General features: G+C 40.3%; 1 protein-coding gene across 1 annotated transcript in view; it reads left to right on the top strand.

Moving 5' to 3' along the window:
* LOC126260883 (odorant receptor 43a-like) overlaps positions 1-11475 on the top strand; it is a 66544-nt gene extending 55069 nt beyond the window's left edge. Inside the window, exon 4 of the mRNA XM_049958325.1 lies at positions 11291-11475. Within this exon, the coding sequence (XP_049814282.1) occupies positions 11291-11347 (57 nt within the window). The 3' untranslated portion in view covers positions 11348-11475. The remainder of the gene's footprint in view (positions 1-11290) is intronic.
* Positions 11476-18357: the final 6882 nt, after the last annotated feature.

The following is an 18357-nucleotide window of genomic DNA, read 5'->3' as shown; positions in this document are numbered from 1 at the left end:
AAAGCAATTGCTCTAATGATACGGCTTTTTCTCGTACCCTGTTCATTAACATTTTTCAACATTCGTCGCAGAATACCACTAGATGCCTTCCGCCTGTCATATCGAACAATTTATCTGTCATTAATTGCTTATTACAGTATGAAACTGCGTTAAATGAACTCGTGACTAGATCACTCTTTTTCTTCATATTTCGTCCAGGAATGGTAGGAAAGTCTCACGTTTTCATTTTTTAAAGAGTTTTGTTTGATCACTTTCTTTTGCTAGCGAGAACACTTTTCCAGCAATTTCGGTAATTTCTTCGCCTACCTTCTCTTCGAATCGTTAGCCTCTCTTAGTTGTTTCCTTGCTAACATCATCTGGACTCACCCGAACTTCCTGAACTTCTTTCAGACTTCTGTGATGAGCTTCATGACTCTGTTTTGTTTCTACGCTGCAATCATTCTTTACTTGTCGAGGCCATGTCTTTTGATATTGCATTCGTTGTTGACTTTCCCTCAAATTAACGAAACTTTGCGGTAAAGCTCTGAGCGCATTTTGTCATTGTTGACTTCATGTCATTATTCATTGAGCTCATGTAAGTTTTCGTATTTTCCATACCCTTATTCATGTCCTACATTTTCATCCTGCTCTCATTCATGCATCCTGTAATTTTCTTCGTCATGTTACTTATGTCATGTACTTCTGTTTCTAGACGCAGCAAATGTCTCAACCGTCTCGTCCATTATCTCTTTCAGTTTGCCCTGGAGCTAACATGTATCCTGCTCCTATCGCTTTTTCTGACTGTTAAGTAGTTCTGTTCTCATCTCTTTCAGTTCTTAAATTTATAACTAATTTCTTGAAATACTCGTTAATAATATCCTCTTTCGTATCTACGATAATGCAGTGCCGGTGTTGCAGGTGTTCTCCCGAATAACACAGGCATTGCAATATCACAAGGCAATCAGCTTTAAAGTAAAATGTCTCCCCCGCACGAGAGTATACCAGTATAGGTTGTAGACACATGGTTGACGACATATGGATGTTTGGGTGTGGCCGTGCGCCATACGCGGATAGCCAAATGGTAAAGAGGGCTGCTTGCTCTCTGTAATAAAAAAAAAAATTAAAAAAAACGGGGTGAAGGAATCAACGATCAATTTGAACAGAAGTCTCGTGACGTCCGCCCAGACCAAACGCAGCGAACTATATCGAACAAAATAAAATAAAAAAAATGGTAAGGCGACCGATCGCGATAAGTGAGAAATCCGGGTTCCAATCCCGATCCGGCAAAATTTTTCATTGTCGTCTTTCCATTATACAGCTGATGGTTATGCATATTCCCAACTGCGAATACATTTAATATCTTTCGCGTCTGGTCCCTCATCATTATCGGATACATCCTCCTTTTCTTTTTCTAAGCCTACTATCCTCGTATTGTCCCATTATTTTTGTGTGCCACGTTTGTTTGATATTTGTGCCTTTAATATCTGTCATTGCTTTGACCTTGGGGTGCCCCATATTATTTAGCGTACTTCTCTTCAACTCCACTCTGTTCGCAGTTCTAAAATCCAAAAATTGCATCCAAACACGGTTGGTTCTTAATACGACAGATTTTCTCAGATTTATTCTGTCATGTTGTTGATAATTCTTCCGGGTTATATGGCCGTGGTCCATCGACCACGGCCATATAACCAGGAACAATTATCAACAACAGTACCATCCGGTCGTGAAAGCCTTCATTGTATGATTATTCTGTCATGCTCTGCACCACATGTAACATCACTGCTTGATTGTATTAATGTTCTGGTTCTATTGAACATTGATATTTTTTCATGACTCTTCTCGCTTTACAAACTGATAACACCTCATAATCCTACATGAAATGTATTCCCTATTGCGAATATGGACAACCATCAACTGTGTAATCGATTGACGACAGTGAAAATTTGTGCCTGACCGGGACTCGAAACCGGATTTCCCGCTTATCGCGAGCGAACGCCTTACCATTAAGCCACCCTTTTTTATATACTATAAACCAATAATACAGCTTTAATGTTTTGTGTTTTGACACTATTAGACACACAATCTGACTGTCACATAAGTTCTTTACATTAGCTTATAAAATTTCAAAAACTACTTTCTGAAGTAGAAAAAGCACACACCAAAAATTTGCAGCAAAAATTTAAATAATATCCTTAAGGTAACTACAATACATTACTGTCAACACAGCCTTCTTTTTTATATTAATCAATGCCCATTCTTTCAAGTATAATTTTTAATAACATATTACCGAACGTTATCTTGTGATTCGAATAACTTCTAATGTTGTGGTATTCACGCAGCATGTGTACCTTGAACTCTATGGTGCTGTCGGATACTAGTTTGTTAATGACGTAATTAACAAAATTTCCGAGCAACCAGTACACAGCGTTATTTTTTGCCTTCTGGGAAATAGCATGCTCAAGGCCTGTGTATCAATGACAGTGATAAATTCTCAGGGGATGTCCTCGTAATCAGAACTATTTCCTCAGCCGGCCGCGGTGGTCTCGCGGTTCTAGGCGCGCAGTCCGGAACCGTGCGACTGCTACGGTCGCAGGTTCGAATCCTGCCTCGGGCATGGATGTGTTTGATGTCCTTAGGTTAGTTAGGTTTAAGTAGTTGTAAGTTCTAGGGGACTGATGTCCACAGCAATTGAGTCCCATAGTGCTCAGAGCCATTTGAACTATTTCCTCTCGGATCCATTTCCAACTATTCATATGACCCCTACAAGTGTATCTATGAATTCTTGTGCCAACTAGATGGCATTGTTGACACAAATTTGTTTCAGAGACCGACTGCGTACAGTCTTTCATTGGTGCTAACTATGTTGTTAACTGTCTTGTACCATGACTGTTTTATATAAGACGTGAGCACACTGGAACTAATGTTTTTTCAAATCTCAGTCCAATCAATGTTTGGAAACTGTTGTTCTATTTTGTTCCTTCCTCCGCTTTTCTTTCGTTCCCACATTATGGCTCTTGAAGCTAAGTGTCGTGACTGTCTGATTTCGGCACTTATATAACTGAATTCAACATAGAAAACGCTCACATGCTCTAAACGACTGTTAGTATTCTGCACGTCAATCGGGGGAAGCAGGCTTCTAGGTTTAATTATCTCGAAAAGTTGGCTGGTTATGCTTTCTCTCGGGTCTCTTATTAAATTAACTTGCCTTTTGATAAAAGTGTAGAGGCCTTATCCGTTATATCAGTTAATCCTAGTCCACCATTTTTAGGATCTAAAGTGGCTACTTTAGCAGGTACTCTGAACACTTCATCTTTCCACAAAAAGTTGGTGATTTTGGACATTATTCTCCTTGCTATCATTCTCGCTATTGAATACAACTGGGCAGTATAATAAGCTTTAGCACGGATGAATGAGTTGTTATACTTTGTTCTTTGAACTTGGTTCATACATCGAGTTAGATTATGCATAATTGCTCCTTGCACTTTATCTGCTGCAACTTTCCAATTTAAAGCCGTCATTATCATGAGGAATGCTGTCAGGGTGTTCCAAGTGTTTTATGTTGTCGGACTAATTTTGCCCATTCGACACTGATATTATCAAAACCTCTGAGATTTATCATCTTACTTTTTTCGTTTGCATTGGCTCCAGATGCTCTACAGTACGTATGAATCACTGTTGCTAGCGTGGTTACCTCTTCACTATTCCTTATAATGACCCCTATATCGTCAGTATAGGCTTTTATAAATGTTTTATTTCCTGATCATGTTAAGCCTTTTAATCTAGCATGGACATGTCGGCGGAAAGGTTCCAGTGGAATGGCGAAGAGCGACATGGACAGAGGACTTCCTTGAGGAATACCTCGTTTTATTTGTATAGGCCTGGATTGTTGACAATTCACCGCTATTTTTGCATTTATTCCAATTGCTATGTTCTTTATCAGCTGTATGACCTATCGTTGAAACCTATTTTCTGCAACCTGTAGAAGATATTCATGATTTACTACATCGTATGCCGTATAAAAATGTAAAAAAAAATAAATAAAAATAAAGCACACTTTATGTTTGTTACAGAAGTTATTGCAATGATATCCCTGAATTCTGCTTGATTTTGAAAACTGGTTCTGCCTTGTCTACAGTTCTGATGTCTACTAATAATTTTATCTGTAAGGCATGAAATTCTCTTGTTTACTATTCTAGCTATTAATTCATAATCAAAATTCAGCAGTGAAATTGGGCGAAAACTATTTAAATCTTTGTTTCCATAATTTTTTGGCACAAGAACAATTTTACCCTCCTTAAACTCAGCCGGAATCATTTTACCCTGAATAACCTCATTTACAACGTCCGTGATTTTCGCACCCACTATTGGCCAGTAACGGATGAAAAACTTTGCTGGCAGACCATCTAGTCCCGGGGATTTTTTTGGTGATGAGGCTCACAGAGTCTCATACACGTCCTCTTCACTGACAACCTTGAGAAAATTTTCGTTGTCATCTTCTGTCAGCTGTGGGGCTAGGATGTCCAGGAATTCTTCCAAGGATGCATGCTTCACTAAATGATACAGGGAAGTAGTTTCCTCTTCTGACACCGAATTTGCCTTCGATTTTATTTTCAACCCTTCCATTTGATTTCTCTTGACATTAAGTAACTTTGACTTTTTTTATGTCTGCTATCCGAAATGAGGAACCTACTGAGACCTGATCATAGAGATCTCCCAAAACGGAAGAGTAATATTCCATAGTGCATTTCATTTCTCTTGCGCTCTGGGCACTGTATTGAATAAGAACCTTCCTTAACTTTGGCTTCGCCATTTTAACCCACCAGTCGACAGAAGTGGCATATCTACTACGAGTACGCAGGCATATTGCCCATGCTTCTTTAATTAGGTTTTCTAAATCATGATTTACTAACAAGGAAATGTTCAAATTCCACTGATTCTTGAATCGGCGAACTGGCTGTCTTGTTAGATTTATGCAAGCTAAGGCACTTGAATGGTCTGAAAACTACGCAAGCATGGTTTCTACTTGTGTCACGGAAGTTCCAAGATTTGTAGAAATAGATAATCTATCAGTCCTGCTACGAGATGTTGCCGTGACATAAATGAACTCAACAATGGAGGGGTATTTGATTTCCCATATATCCTTTAACTCTAAACCAGTAACTAGTTGTCTTAGTTCACTTGAGAAATTAAAATTAGGTAACTGATCTTTTCGATGAAAAACACAATTAAAATAACCTCTAAGTAATAACTATCTTGGATTTTTCCTTAACAAGTATATCATTTCATCTTTGAAGAAACGTGCCCTGTCAGCTCGGTGAGAACTTCCGGCAGGGGCATACAAGTTGATGATAGCCACATCGTAGATATTTAGTCCTATTCCCCTTCCGGATTCCAGTAGTTGCATCTCACTTTCTGGAATCTTTTCACTTACCAAAACAGCTGTTCCAGCACTTGTTTCGTGAATCACATTTATGTAACTGACATAACCGGGAATTACTAAATCCGGCATTAAAACTTCTTGTAACAGGCCAATATCAGTGGCGGATTCGTACAAAAAATTCCTTAAGTGCTGATAATTTCAAACCGGACGTAATTTTATTTATGTTTATAGTGGTGACAGAATACGATTGCGTCATTGCGCTGTCACTATGTAGTTGTTCTGATGAACTAATTTAGTTTCCTGTGGTTCAGGGTTCACTTAAACTATTAACAGGTTTCTCGGAACGCTGAAAATGGAATAACACTTCAATCAGTTTATTAGTTACTGTCGTGTTTTTTTTTCAACTTCTGAGGTTTTATCTTGTACCGCTAGCAGACATTTCATTGTAAGCTTTCTGTTTTTTCTCCAGTGATTCGTGTGGGACCGTCTGGTACCGAACATTCTTTGGGATTGGGTCGCCCTTTCCAGATTTCCCGTTCCCCTGGTTACGAGCTACATTCCCATTTGGTTGCGTCGGTATTTTACTTCGCGGCTCATCTGGAGCACCAGCAGACGCTTTCGCAATTTCTGTTGCTGGCGCCTGCCCTGCGGTGCTGACCGTGATTTCCTTTTGGCCACCACTTCATTGTTCTTTACTAATATCTCTTACTTCCTGATCGAGGGAAACAAATGGAGACGGCAGTTTTGCAACCTCTCCCTGAATTTATTTACTAACAGATAGCTGCTGATCTTTGCTATCAGCTATTTCACCTGTTGTTTCTTGCAAATTAAGACTGACTACACCCCCCTTCATTTTCTAGTTCCGCTTGTTTTTTATCTTTCTGTTCACAAGTTTCCATTCGCATTCTACCTTCCGGTTCCTCTGCCTCCGCATCACACTGTTTTTGGTTGCGAACTGAGGGAGTTGTACAGGACAGATCGTCCTCTGAGCAACTATCAGCTGTCTCCAGAGGTCGTTTTTTCGGTTGCATTTCAGTTTCACGAGTAGTGCTAACAGTGTTTCCCTTTATTGTTAACGGGGGAAATTGACTGTTATTGTGAAGGGGGACATCAGCTTGGCCCGCTGCGTTAATATCCGCAACCAGTTGATCCGGGTTATTCTTTGGTAACAGATCGTTTAAGGAAAGTCTCAGACGCTGTATCAAAGTACTTTCAAGAACAGCAGTTCGCCGCGGACATTCCTGTCTGAAGTCGACGGTTTCGTTACATACATGACATGTAGCTTCCTGACCTGTATAAACAATTTGAATAAACAAACAGTTATGTGAGACGGAATATTCGTCTTAGCGTCCATCTCTACACAGCGGACCCCGTTGAAACATTGCAGTGTTAACCGAGGCGACCATCTTTCATTTGCAATTGATTTAACGTGCGAGTAGTTTGAAAGAGCTCCCCTAATCTTATCATTTTTAATTTCATGTGGAAGATTTAAGACACGAACGGTTTTGTAATTAATGTCAGCTCTATAGATGGAAACCTTATTTTTATAACCATTTCTATACAGAAAATCTACTTCATAGCCCCACTTTCGTAACACTGTATCAACAGTCGCACCACTGAATAACTTGACAAAAACACAGTATCTTTGGGTTGGGTTGTTTGGGGGAAGAGACCAAACAGCGAGGTCATCGGTCTCATCGGATTAGGGAAGGAAGTCGGCCGTGCTCTTTCAAAGGAACCATCCCGGCATTTGCCTGGAGCGATTTTAGGGAAATCACGGAAAACCTAAATCAGGATGGCCGGACGCGGGATTGAACCGTCGTCCTCCCGCATGCGAGTCCAGTGTGCTAACCACTACCCCACCTCGCTCGGTACAGTATTTTTCCTGGTCCAGTTGCCAGGTATGGACGGTTTCAGAACTGAGACCAAATACCTGTGTAATCCAGTCATTTATTTCCAGGGATGTCGGCTGAACAGGACGGGATTCCTTGTAAAAAGCAAATACTAGAGAATTCTTCCTCAGGTTTGTAGCCATGGTTAATCCAGCGACGAAATTTAGGTTAAACAACCGTAATTCCAATTAGCAGCAGCACGACCAGAAGGAGCGATCAGATCACAAGGAATGTGAACGAACACGGAGATTAGCGGACGGAAAGCACTCGGCGAAGCACAAGGACAGCGATGTAAACACGGGGGTGCAGCGCAGCAGTAAACAACGTCCACTATCTAGCGCGGCTGAAACGGAACTATGTTCGAGCACGACGTCGTCGTCAACCGCGTGTCTGCAACCTGCAGTGGTATATTCATTATGTGTACTGCCGTACAGGGAGGGCAATTTCGTTGTATGTCGCCTGCTCGGTGTCTGTGGGTACATACGATACTGCAGTGCTTGTTCTGAACAGCACAGACACTGCAATACCGTCTCTCAATAAATTGTTTTTTTTTCCTAATTTTATGACAATAATTTGATTGTCAGAATTCTTTTTGTTATGGTATTCCGACAGATACACTAACGCCCCCACAGTCGTAATTGAAAAGTTCTTGATTATTATTACTTATCTGAACTGTATCAGTGTCCTTAAATCCCGCCAGTCTCTGTCGCTCAACAGTAAGGCTAATGGCCGCTACAAAACTCTGCACTACTGCCTAGGCTTCACTTTCTAAAGACCAAAGCGCTGGGGTGAGTTTTTAACGGCAGTTGCTCCAGCGCTCGCGGTCGAATGTTGTTTATAAAACGGACTCGTCAAAATGGTAAAACTTAATAATTATTCCACTATTCCCTATTAGACTGGGCATTGGGCGGAACACCTTGGACAATAATGCTGGAAGACTCTTAACTTCTCGGAAACGTTAAGCCCACCTGACATTAGCACTAGAGACAATAAGTATTATCTATGCGTCTTATTAATTATTATTTATGCCAAAAGTTGCAAATAACCGTGTCCCAGAGGTGGGTTAAAATGTTAATTCTGTAGGTAACTAATCAAAGGAAAAAGGAATCAATAGTGGAACACTACTTTGAGTTCATTCACTCACTTCGCTGGTCATAGTTCTCTATAGAGTATAGCCGGCCGCGGTGGTCTAGCGGTTCTAGGCGCTCAGTCCGGAGCCGCGCGACTGCTACGGTCGCAGGTTCGAATCCTGCCTTGGGCATGGATGTGTGTGATGTCCTTAGGTTAGTTAGGTTTAAGTAGTTCTAAGTTCTAGGGGACTGATGACCATAGATGTTAAGTCCCATAGTGCTCAGAGCCATTTGAACCATCTATAGAGTATAGATGTTCCACTTCCTTTGCAACGTCTTCCTAGCACTGTGTTCTGCGACTCGACTTCCCGCCGTACCTGTTAGTTGGTGTTATCACTTATTCAGAAAGAAATTTCAGAGAATGGGGGTATCAGTGGGTCTTGTCCTATAATGTTAGGAGGCAGAAGGCACCATAGGACTGAGTGACTTGCATGCCAACGTGTATTTCTTTCCGTACGCATGTTTACTTTTTCTTTTAGCTTTTTGCCCAGTATTGTCTTCTGTTGGAATATGAGACAGCTTTTTCCAGCATTCTGTATGAATGATTTGTGTTTCTTACAGCTGGATATTCACAACCGCTACTGGATACGGTGTCGTCTACCTATGCAAAGAAGAGACTATAGTTTATGATTTTTTTGAGAAGGAAGTTGAGAGGCTGATGGATGACATTGAAGACGTACGTTAAAGTTGTGGACCACATGTTCGGAAGCGGTATGATTCGTACGCCATTTTACTACAGTCGCAGAAATACACCAGTTTCCAATAGGTATGTGAAAATGGTACAACGTCCCAGAGGATTGACACCTGAAAGCAAAGGCAGTAACATGCGTTAGCTATAGAGCCTACCTTAGTAACATTACCGAATGCAAGTTATTCCACTTTCCCGAAGCTTATACGAAATATGTAGACTGGTTCTCTAATGCTTCCTTGAAAACTGTACGATGCATTGTGTGAGAGTTGGCATTCCACATAGCTCACAACCGCCTATTTTTGTATGGAATGATAATAGGATATCATGGGGTAACATGATAAAACAACGTGGTCATACAACGAATTCAACCCTTCATGAGCGGAGAAAGTAAAGGAAGGTAGTGGAAATCGGGTGACAGTTCAGATGAATAAGAGCAGTGAATGAATTTGACCGTGGCCTTCTTGGTAGGATCATCCCACAATCGCATGAAATGATTTTAGGAACCTACAAAGGCCCAAAATCCGAATTTTCGCACATGTCGATCAGTGACTTCAGTTCCATGAGAATAAGTCTGTATGAACAAGATTGACAGTGGTTGTTCAAATCCTTCACCCTTAATACTGAATGAGATTAAGGCCTCGAAACAGAGTTCATATCCATAGGGTCAACTACTTCCAAATTTCTTCCTCTTTTCTAGAATGGTGAGACGACGAAATACAAGTATTCATCTACATCATCATCGTACTCCACAAACCACCTAATGATCTCCCACGCGGTTTAGGGAATCACCATTTAAACACTCAGTTTTTTTATTGTCAATGATTTTGAAATCTTATAAGTGGTTTCTATCTTATCACTAAAGGCAAGAGCACACAGCCATGCTGCTTTCTCGCAGACTTGAAAGAGTAATAATGAGTGAAATTTCTAATACTGTTTATCCCGTGCAATTGGCACTACTTGAATCTTATTAATGATCTGTTATCCCATCAACTGATGAGAGATTAGCGGATGATGGAGGAAAGAAACAGATGTTATTCTGAAACTTCCTGGCAGATTAAAAGTATACGCCAGACCGGGTCTTGAACTCGGGACTTTCGCCTTTCGCGGGCAAGTGCTCCACCGACTGAGCTACCTAATCACGACTCACGCCCCCCCCCCCCCCTCACAGCCGTACTTCCGCCAGTACCTTGTCTCCTACCTTCCAAACTTCACAGAAGCTCTCCTGCTCAAAATGGTTCAAATGGCTCTAAGCACTTTGAGACTTAACATCTGAGATCATCAGTCCCCTAGACTTAGAACAACTCAAACCTAACTAACCTAAGGACATCACACAAATCCATGCCCGAGGCAGGATTCGAACCTGCGACCGTAGCAGCAGCGCGGTTCCGGACTGAAGCGCCTAGAACCGCTCGGTCACAACGGCTGGCAGCTCTCCTGTGAGCCTTGCAAGGCTAACACTCCTGGAAGAAAGATATGTGGAGACATGGCTTAGCTACAGCCTGGCGGATGTTCCCAGAATGAAATTTTCACTCTGCCGCGGAATGTGCGCTGATACGAAGCTTCCTGTCAGATTAAAACCGTATGCTAGACGTGAAGGCGAATGCGGGATCTTTGCCTTTCGCAGGCAGGTGCTCTACCGACTGAACTAGTCAGGGACGGCTCAGTGGTCGTCCTCACAGCTTTACTTTCGCCATTACCTCGTCTCCTGTCTTCCAAACTTCACAGAAGCTCTCCTGCGAAACTTACAAGACTAGCGCTCCGGGAAGAAAGGATATTGCGGAGATATGCTTAGCCACAGGCTGGGGGATGTTTCCAGAAAGTTGTAAGAATGAGTAGCGAATCGTGCTTTGGTAGCCCAGTCGGTAGAGCACTTACCCTTAATGGCAAAGGTCCTGAGTTCGAGACTCGGCCCAGCAGACAGTTTTTCTCTGCCAGGATCAGGTCACACTCCGCAGCAGACCTAAAATTTCATTCTGGAGGTGTTATCCTATTAGTTGACTGCCAGAGATTCAATAAAAACAATTTACAAGATTATTAAGTAAAGGAGAATCGGATACGAATATGGCTTCACCCCAACAGAATCTTACTCTTTTTTCTATACGTAGATCACAGGTAGTAGGCCTCTCATTTCAGTGTTTTACGCAACTACTTGTTTCGATATCTTAACCATTTTTCTGCTTTCTGCTGCCAGTGTCTTACTTTGACCGAAATGTTGCAGCTGCTGAACGCTGGCTACTCGTACTACGCTGTTCTTCAGAACTTCACTGGTCGCTGAAGGCGCGCCGGCCGACATCTACCAGCATCGCACACACCCTGCTTGTCCCGAGGAGGGCAGTCGCCAGTAACTGATAACCTACCCCCATTCGTAAGCACCAACGCGTTCCTGACAACACCAGTGGACGAAGCTTGGACATGAGAAATAAATGGACACACCACACTACTAATAATTGGTCAACAATATGAACTGTCACTCACCTAATAAATCCTGAAAACTGATGTTGTACAGTCCAAAATGGCACTGCACAGTGTAACAACTAAGACGTCATTAATATAGAATGAATCTGCAATAAATAAACAATACAGCAATATCAAAATATTTCCTGTTGTATTACCTTTTTCTTCGATTGAAATGTAATGTACGTTTAGGTCATTCAATGAAACTCTTATGTTGTGGTTCTTCTACTTATCTCATCACTTCTACAGTCATTTACACATACATACTGGCATAATTGCGCTCTCAGCATTTCACACAATCAACTTCCCTCACACATTCATTGTTTGCCAGAAACACTTCGACAAGCTGCTGCGTACGTGATTGCTCAGAAACAATTAAACAGGAAAGCAGCAATAGTAAACTTCCAGAATAATTTTTCACTCTGGAGCGGAGTGGGTGCTGATATGAAACTTCCTGGCAGATTAAAACTGAGTGCCGGATCGGGACTCGAATTCGTGACATCTGTCTTTCCCACGAAAGCCTCAAAAAGCCATGAATTTTTTGTATCTTGACCTCTAATTTTGCACGGGTTAACTTTATAACAAACAACTCTGAAAAAATTCATTGAAATTGGAGAAAAGTTTCGTACGACTCCCTATTTAACAGACCTTTTATTATCTTTATTGGAATTCAATTGATTGTTTTGCGATACGTGAATTTTTCTAGAATATCACACCATGACCTGAAAAAAATGTGCGAATTATTACAGTAAGCTCAAAGTAACTGATCAATGCTATATCTGAATCAGAACTGTAAACAACAATAACTTTTACTGAATCTTTTGTTCAGTAGTTCAACATGTTTTCCCACCTCAGCTGCCCATACCCTAGACACTTTCTGAAAAGCGTCTGTTCAGTGATATATCCTTCTAATTTTAGCACTATATTGCCATGGCTTCAGTTCTTAAAACTCTAAAGCTTATCTGTTTCGTTTTGTTCTCATTGTCCGCCATAGAATTAACTCCAATCTATATTTACACCGCTTTTGTTGTCACAGGGAACTGCCACTGCAAATCTGTTTCAGTAAGTCCTTCAATAAAAAGGCTAGTCATTAATAACAGATGACCTAACACAGAGCCAAGGGAACTCCTTAACTAAATCTCCACACCTTAAAAAGTAATTTCTGCTCTCATGAGATATATCTACCACGTTCTGCGTGCCAGAAAAATAGGACTTCAGCAGTTGCAGGAAACTCGATGAATACCACATCCACATTTTACGTCAAGTAGCAGATCATGGGTAATCTGATCAAAGTCTAGAAACAGCCTGCAGCTTAGTTCATCTTGTTCTGCAAAGTTAAGTACTTGCTTCATCAAAGACAGCTGGTTCAGCAGTTTGGTTTCTCAGAAAAATCTCCGAACGTTTACAAATCTTTTATTTCTATTCAAAATTATACAACATTTTAAGTAAAACTCTTTCAAGTATTTAGACGTGGTAGAGATACTGAGTCAGGGCTTTATTTTTGTGTCGATTTGTGATGTACATTTACTGTTGGAAACAGTGGTACCCAACCTATTGGTAATTACCCCCTGAGGGATAAAATAAAATTTTTTTGTGGGCTAAAAACAAAAGGCTTCCATTCTGCTTTGGCCATGAAATTAAATTATTTTTAAAATGCGGTTAGTGTTATCTCTATTTCGTAAGACTGCAGTACTGATAATTGACAGCACCATACGGCAGTGACAATGTAATCGCTACTACATTGCTTAGAGCTTACACGGTATTATTCTTGTTATTGTTGTTACTTAATGTGCCACTAACTGCATTTACAGTACTAGCATTAACATGTGACACGGTTTGGTGGCGGTTACAGACTGTGAAAAGAATTTATGAACTTCTTCTTCCTCACATAGTCACCGACTGCACACGTAGTTTATACTTTGTACCATGCATCTATGACAGTGAGATGCAGGCATATTCGTAACATAAGTTTAAATGTGTAATGAAAATATCTTCTGACAGTTATAGGAAGTTCTTGCAATAAATCATAAATTTCTTCATGATTCACTTCGAAACTAGTAAAGGAACTAAGTGACAGCACAACACAACAGTAAATTTGTCATGGTCATGGCTACTACTAATAAGTGGTCAGAAATAAACCACTGACAGCCCAAAGTCTTTCACATTTCAAAAGTAGGGAGTCCAGGGATCAAGTGATATACAAACAATAAGTATTGTGCACATATTTTAAATTAGGGTGCCAAGTCTGGACGAGGAAAACGTCGCTAGAGAGAAGAGTGATGCAGAGAAAGCATGTTTTGTAACAAGTGTCTACCATCAATGTGGGTACTTAGCTTTCTTTTCTGAGAAGGAGTTGTAGGTAGCAGTTGCGAATCACAGGGAATTGCTTGACAGTTCTACAAAAAAAGGTTGTTAGAAATAAGCAGTACCAATTTTCTGACTGACTCATTAGTTCTGGGCTCAATAAAACAGTTCAAAGCCTGTGTACCATTTCCCAACTCTCATTTAATAATACGTGCCCAAGGAAAATATTTGTTCATTCTAAATTTTAGTTTTACGCAAATGTTGATTATGCTGTGGGGAGGGGTGGGGATGACAGCAGTGGCATGTACTAGCTTGTATGCTAGCGCTTTCAGGGATATTGGACTCAGAAAGGTTGGAAGTATCTCTCTACTACATAAAACATAAATGTTATCAGTTAACTGATAGTCTATGTTGCCTGTAGTTTGCTTAACGACCTTATCAGATGACCGCTCCTGGACCACAGGATGTTTAATTCTTTAAATGAATGTTAGTATTCCTTTCTTCTGTGACAGTCATTGGTTAAATAAATGTGATATTTGGGTGACCTCAGCAATATTATTTGGATAACAGTTCCAAGATGTTACTCCAGGCGGGCGTAAAAATGAATGTGCGCAACGGAAAATACTGATCGCAAAAATGAAGATTTGGCCCTATCTGACTGCCCCCTGAAGCAGATCTTAGGATCTCCTAACGGTGATATTATCTCCTCCTGCTTGCTTTTTAACCAATAAATTACAACATAAATGAATGTTTAGGGGAACTAATAACAACAAAATGATAAATGCTGTTTCTGCGTATACACATATTGTAGATTAAAAACTCCTTTTTATTACAAATGTTTATAGTTCCTAACTAATATTTCTGATCAATTGCCCAAATCTGCCCCTTTTTATGACTACGTCATCTAATAAATAAAACGCGAGATGACTGACATCAGCTATGTACCAAACACTAGAAGACAATACTTTCAAAGATGATCTACAGTGGTGTGCAACCTCAGTGGAAATAAAATTTACTGATCACAGCTGCTTAGCTTTATAGCCCTAGTAAGCTGAAGCAGTTAGCAATATCACCGTATGTACTGTGTCCGATGCGTCGGATTGATGGTTCTCGTGCACGTCTGCAAAGACGGAAGAACTCAAGCCACAAAATATTGAAAAAAAAAACACCATTCAAACACTATGACGGCAGAAGAGGGTTCTCTGACTAGTATAATCTAATACTGTCTTCTCCTCTCTGTGTAAAAAAAAAAAAAAAAAAAAAAAAAACCACGCGAACTTCCAGCCACAAGGACGGAATTCAGATAACGTCTCTACATGAGTATAGACAGATGAAATGCTCTCAATCACTGAGCGGTGCATACTCAACGATGACACCCTACCTGGAGGCGAAGTCCAGAATCATATAGGTTCGCAACAGTACAGTGCCTAACCGTTCATACTATAAAATCTCCGAGAGCAAAGACAGCAAGTCCGTCTGTACCAACAGACTGAGCGACTGTCAAACACGGGCGCTCAAAACGGACGACCTCTTTGTCACCACCGCTGGCTTCCCAACAAAGCTCGGCTCCCCTCCCTCGTAACTGCAGAAGGCGAAACATATTCTCGAAACCACGGAATATTCTTTCTCTCTACAGATTCTTCCGAACGCTGACCAATCATATTTTAGTCTTTTGTCGTCCAGCGCGGAAAGTTTGCCAGGAAATATCTATCCTCGTTAATTAGAATACATAGAATGGTACACTTCTTAGAGTAAAAATCCTTAGAAATAACCCAGCCTGCGTGATTTCCGAGGTAAGGCTTCCTCGTTCTTCTCTGCTGTGTCCAAGATTTTCAGAGTTTCCGAAGTATTATCTGGTTATTCTTCCGGCCCCGCTGCAAGACTGGCCGGCCGCCACTCTATTGTGCTTCAGCGCTCAGGTGCCCCGACCGTCCGTCTTGGCTACTTCCTGTGTTAAGCAGACCAACACACCTGTCCGGGCTTTTCCACCCAGGGCTTGAGTTACGCCTGTCGTTTCATTTCCACTTGTGTTCCAACCTCTTCTAGTATAGGCAATCATTCATTACACCATTTTGATAAAATGACACTCCATCACCTTTCATTCAATAAGCGTTAACAGCTATTTACAAATTGTACGTGACAATGTGAGTCTTCTTTAAATATTCATGTATATGATGTACAACCTATCAAATGATACGTAATTCTGGTTGTAAATCATGGCAAAGTATGTAGATGAGTGCTTGTAAGGTGTGAAATTATAGCCACCTGACAATACACCCACCTAATGAACTATTTTGTACTAAGATGGGGTAATTCTTTTCGTATTATCTCATCTAGTACAAAATAATATAACCTTCAATTGTCTGTACAAGCGAACTAATAAGAATACGAGAGCAGAGGAACAATTGAATCATGATATGTTCTTCTACAGTCATTCTGCGTTCATTCACAGGTTTACTGCCTTAAATTTATTTACTATATGTTTATTATTTAATCTGTCTGCTCCTTATGTCTGGAACATTTTCTGAGACATGACAGTTGGAATCACAAAATTTTTATGCTCTTTCAAAAATGGCAGTTCCTATCTTTCTTTTAGACTTACAGCCCATGCTCTCTGTCATTCATCCATCCCTAAGATATAGGTTGAGGGAAGAAATATTAAAGTATTCTAATCTTTTCAAGTTGGTCGTCCAATAAATTAATGTGCTTCATTTAGCCATTAATATGCAAAACAAGTCGTTATGTCGATTATTCTAGAGGTTATCTATTGGTTATTATACAATTTTATAAAACTCTATGAAACATCTTGTGTAAATTTCACTTGGTCATATTTATGCTCTTGGCTTGCATTAAAAAAAATCATTTCATAAACTGATTGTCCAAGTGTAGTGTTTCCCTAACGTGTATACTCTTTAAACAGTTCACAAATCTTATGTTCTAAAGCGTTCTTTGACAGACTGTATTTACATTTTCTGTGACAACTAATATCTACAATAAGAGACCGGACTGACTACCAATTTTAACTAACGTTCTTGTTCACAGTGTATAAACATGTATACATTAAAAGCGTTAAAACCCATAGCATCATTATCAAAGAAAGTGCCAAACAATAATTTTACATAAATAAATACAAAAATATTTAAAAACGTTGAAGCATGTAGTACCATTATCAAAGAGAATACCAAACAATAATACACAAATATTTTCTTAAGACTGCCCTGAAAAATGAGTACAAGATGTTTACAAAAATGATAAATATATTGAAACAGTTTGTGGGTGTAACTGTTCAGTAATCATCAAATTATACGGCTTTCTTTTATCAAGAGGCACATACTGATTCAGATTTCACAACACACTTTCAACTTCATTTGTGTTGAGGGATGGAAGCTACAGTTTTTTTTTGTGAGGTATAGGAAGCAAAGACTGGTTCCACAACTGTTCGAGATCGGTCATGGTGGCTTTGCAAGTCCATCTTTGGACCCTCAGGTTGGATCCCGTCAGGTTACGAGTCTCTTGCAGAGTTGATGATGTGGAAGTATCCTCTGAATATACAGCAAGGTAAGTGGATGTATGTTTTGATACAGTCAAGTTTTCATCGAATTTGCACACATTATGAGGGAGGTACAATCAGGTAGGATCTTAATAGCTCACCTAAAATTCTTCTGTGTCAGCAAAGAGAAGTGTAATGGTATCTAGTCTTCAGTCTTTGTGTTTCCTCTTTTTACTATGTTTGTGTTCCTAGTCTTCCGTTCCTCATGTCACTTCTTTGTCTTGATATAAATACTGTATTTTGGATAAGGATATCGGCAATTGAGGACAGGTAGGTTATCTGTTTGATGACATTATACATGGAACTTGAGTCGTTGTGTGTGACTCAGATTCATCAGAAGTCAGTGCCATTGACTGCTACAGATTATGATGTTTATCAGTCTCTGTCTGGCAGAGAACAGCAGAAGGAAAAGCAAATAAAGTTTACAGGTCCGTACAGCTATTAGTAGTTGCTGTAGGATTAACTGACTGTATAATGTGTGCAATTTGCTTATCTCGTCTCCATCGAATACAACAGTGGAGACAAGTCATTAGTAGCCGTTTAAACACCCATCTTGACCTGACCCAGTAGGGCTGCTGCGGAACGCCGTTTGCTACCTGCTCTGTCGTTACCGGCCGCCCGAGGTCTCCAGGCAGCCACATTAGAACAGGCCTGCTGTTTGCCCACATCTGCGACATGGCTTTGGCTTACCGACGGTGTCCCTTGCTTCCGCTTCCCTCTGCAGCTGTGCCATTAGCCTCCTGTTCTATCCACATATCACACTGTTGCTTCCAATGCCTCTTGCAAAGCTTCTTGTGGATCCTGTACCCACTCATACAATTAGTTTCCGATTTACACAAATACTACACAACGCATAACACAAAATCATTGACATGTTTCTGTTACGAAATGTAATTTTTTTTAAAGATGCACTCACCAGTGAGATCATTTATCTTTACATTGATTATTGTTCGAGTTGTACAATCAGCCAAGATGCT

This window comes from Schistocerca nitens, chromosome 5 (genome assembly GCF_023898315.1).
Source record: "Schistocerca nitens isolate TAMUIC-IGC-003100 chromosome 5, iqSchNite1.1, whole genome shotgun sequence".
In the NCBI taxonomy this organism is placed as follows: Eukaryota; Metazoa; Arthropoda; class Insecta; order Orthoptera; family Acrididae; genus Schistocerca; species Schistocerca nitens.
Note: the sequence above shows the minus strand (reverse complement) of the source record. Positions and strands in the feature narration are given on the sequence as shown.